The 3,571-nt window shown below is 46.3% G+C and overlaps 1 protein-coding gene across 2 annotated transcripts in view; it reads left to right on the forward strand.

Annotated features, from left to right (window-relative positions):
- Positions 1-3,571, forward strand: part of GPNMB (glycoprotein nmb) — a 41,931-nt gene that overhangs the window by 32,194 nt on the left and 6,166 nt on the right. For both annotated transcript variants that reach the window (XM_055085048.1, XM_055085047.1), the window contains one exon: positions 1,807-2,024. In XM_055085048.1, the coding sequence (XP_054941023.1) occupies positions 1,807-2,024 (218 nt within the window). The remainder of the gene's footprint in view (positions 1-1,806; positions 2,025-3,571) is intronic.

Raw genomic sequence — 3,571 nt, forward strand, 5'->3', positions numbered from 1 at the left:
GCGCAGGCCCAGCGGCCATGGCTCACGGGCCCAGCCGCTCCGCGGCACGTGGGATCCTCCCGGACCGCGGCGCGAACCCGGTTCCCCTGCATCGGCAGGCGGACGCGCAACCACTGCGCCACCAGGGAAGCCCCTGGCTCAGAGCCTCTTAAGCTCCCTGAGGCTCCTCCGGAGTCAGGGGAGGCAACATGGAAGTGCTGTGTCCTTGTGCTAAATAGTAGCAATGCCTGATCATCCTGTCTCGCTTTAAAACTTACAAAGGTCTTTCTAATGCATTATATAATTTGACTTCCTAATGTTTGGTTATAACTATAGATAATAGACTGAATATAAACTAATTAATATATAAATACTTTATCAATTAAGCCATTAAATATGTGGATGACTTACTAATTTACATATAAGTAAATCAAATAATTAAAATGTATGTGTATGTGATATATAAATTAATCAAGAGAATGGGCTGGTATAAAAATGAGGCCTTATTTGATCAAAAAGGATAGCTCCAGGGAATTCCCTGGTGGTCCAGTGGTTAGGACTCTGCTCTTCCATTGCAAGGGGCACGGTTTCAATCCCTGGTCAGGGAAATAAGATCCTGCAAGCCGCAGGGTGCACCCCTAAAAAAAGGGGGGGATAGCTCCAAAGCTCTCTGGATTGGGGAGAGAATGGGATGAGGATGACAGAAATAGAGAAAACCCTGACTGAGAAGGTGATACTGCTTCAAGAGGCCAGGGGCCAGGTGAGAAGGGAACATGAACTCATCTAATTTCCCATGCCCTCATCAGGCCCAGCTTCAGAGCCTGGTCTCTCCATTCCAGGAAGTCTACTCAGAATTGAGACAGTGGCTCAGACAGTAACGCACGGTAGCCGAGTGGTTACAGGGACAGCTGTCAAACCTCTTGTATTCAAGTCCCAGCTTCACCTCTAACTGCTTTTTTAACCTGGGGCCAGCGATCTCCCCTCCCAGAGCTGGTTTGTCACCTGCTGCATTAGGATAATATTACTTTCCTCATCAGGTCGTTGAGAGGAAAAGACAAGACTATATCACTTATCAGAAACTCAGTGCTTTGCACACAGTAGGTGCTGCATAAACAGCTCTGATTGCTGCTGCTGTTGTTGTCATATCTCTGCAGGAGCCCACGCAGGGCCGACTGGCATTTAATACTACCTTTGCCTAACACCTAAGCCGTCTGCATCTTTGGGCATCTAGGGAGCCAAAAAGGAGAGGGAAGTTCCCAGCAGCCCCTTGCCTTGGGGGACATAATTTCTTCCTCCTCCAGTACGAGGGGCTCCTCTTCCTGAGGATACAAAGGAAACAGTGGCTCACACCCAGGCTTGTTTAAGAGTAAATTAAGATCCCACATGCCACGGAGCAACTAAGCCCGTGTGCCACAACTCCTGAGCCTGCGCTCTAGAGCCCGTGAGCCACAACAACTGAGCCCGCGTGCCACAACTACTGAAGCCCACGTGCCACAACTACTGAAGCCCGCGTGCCTAGAGCCCATGCTCCGCAACAAGAGAAGCCACCGCAATGAGAAGCCTGTGCACCACAACGAAGAATAGCCCCCGCTCGCCACAGTGAGAGAAAGCCCGCGCACAGCAACGAAGACCCAACGCAGCCAAAAATAAATAAATAAATAATTTTTAAAAAATATTTTTAAGAGTAAATTATACGTGACAATTTCATGTCACATGGTTTGGGTAAGAATAAGTAGGATTCCATTTTATACAAATGTAGTGATTTTTCTTTCTACACTGATGTCATATTCCTCTCTCTGTCTCTCTCCGTGTCATTCGTGCCCTCAGCATCCCCACAGAGGTCTGTACCGTCATCTCCGACCCCACCTGCCAGGTCACTCAGAACACAGTCTGCGACCCTGTGGACATGGACCTGGGCGACATGTGCTTGCTGACAGTGAGAAGAGCCTTCGGTGGGCCTGGGACATACTGTATGAACCTCACTCTGGGTGATGATGGAAGCCTGGCCCTCACGAGCACCCTCGTCTCTATCCCTGGAAGAGGAGGTAAGTTTTGTTTTACGGTTGTATGAACATTTCATATTGGAGGTAAAGTGTGTGTCCAATACCAAAGCTACTCAAGGCTTCACTCTCAATATTTAGTTTTATTTCCATGTAAAATTCATTGAACTGTTGTTAACGTGGATTTGAGAAATGGCATTAAAAGCCAACAGCAAATCTACTTAGGGAAGGGATGAGAGAGAGAAACCCAATGAAATAATGACCAAAGAAAAGCCTTTTGATGAAAAAAAATCGCCTGTGATCATGGACCAGTAATAATGGGATGTGGTCACTGCATGCTCAGATAGATTTGTAATTCAAGAGGAAAGTGCAAAGCCCAACATCAAAAAATAACAGTGTTCTCCAATTAAGCTACAACAAAGGGGAGGCTGGTATCTTGTTGTCATTGGAATCCACCTGGGCGAAGATATGAAGCCGTGAAGAGAAATGAGAAACCAGGTAGACTCCTGGTTCCCTTCTAACTTGCCATGTGCCCTCTCTTTCCCTTCCCAAATTCTACCAAGCATTACACTGAGACAGAAACAAACCAATTTACTAGTCCTTAAATGTTCACCAGAAAAACTATTCCTTGTCCCCTTAATGCTCGAAGAGGTAAAATGTTAGCAAAGTGGTTGAAGGAATTTCATTGAGAAATTCCCCTTTACTGGTGGCTGCTAATTTTCCCCAACCCATAAGGACTCTACCTGGTGACCCTAACTGAATTTCACTTAAAACTGACTGTGTTGTAAGATACTGCTTTACCTCTTAGAGGAAGTGCTACATGGCGGGACGGAAGGCACAGATTAAATTGTGCACACATTACAGCATGTGTTTTGCTCCTTAATTTGAGTCTTGTCGGGTACAACCTAACAACTAACTCACAAATAACTCTTTTGGCCGTGGAGTCTCTCTTATAAGGTGAAATGTACTTAAACATATATTTACTCATTAACTATATAAAAGGAAGCTTTAACCTCATTGAAAGAAAAGCGTAAGTAATCATGCATATAATTATTTGCATGAGGGTTTATTGTTGGTGAGATCCAAGGTGTACATTAAAAAAAAAAAAAAAAAGAATGCAAAGGTACGCTGCTTCCTCCCAGGGAGGGTGCATGGGGTCTGGAGTGCAGAAGTGGGGAGCCGGGCAGAAAGAGGCAGCCGGAGCCTCTGTATTCGAGTGAGTGTGGATCTTCTACACCATCACCTCCAGGAGCTACTGGGGTTGTTTTTCTTGTGCTGCTGCAGTTACTTTTAGAATTGCCTTTTAGAGTCCCAACCTATTCTGTGAAGCTTTCTCAGTTCTGGCAAACCACGGTTCTCTTACCTGGATTAGACGCTTGGATATTTGCTTCCCTTTAATCCTTCTTGTAGTGAGTGATAACTTTAGGTGTGACCTGAGCCATTCTTAAAATCCAAAAACGGAAGCTCAGAAAGAGAGCTTTTGTGTGTGTGTGTGTGTGTGTGTGTGTGTGTGCGTGCGTGCGTGCGCGCGCGCGCGCTAGGCGGGCCTCTCACTGCTGTGGCCTCTCCCGTTGCGGGGCACAGGCTCCGGA

The sequence above is a fragment of the Physeter macrocephalus genome, chromosome 5, assembly GCF_002837175.3.
Source record: "Physeter macrocephalus isolate SW-GA chromosome 5, ASM283717v5, whole genome shotgun sequence".
NCBI classification, from domain to species: domain Eukaryota; kingdom Metazoa; phylum Chordata; class Mammalia; order Artiodactyla; family Physeteridae; genus Physeter; species Physeter macrocephalus.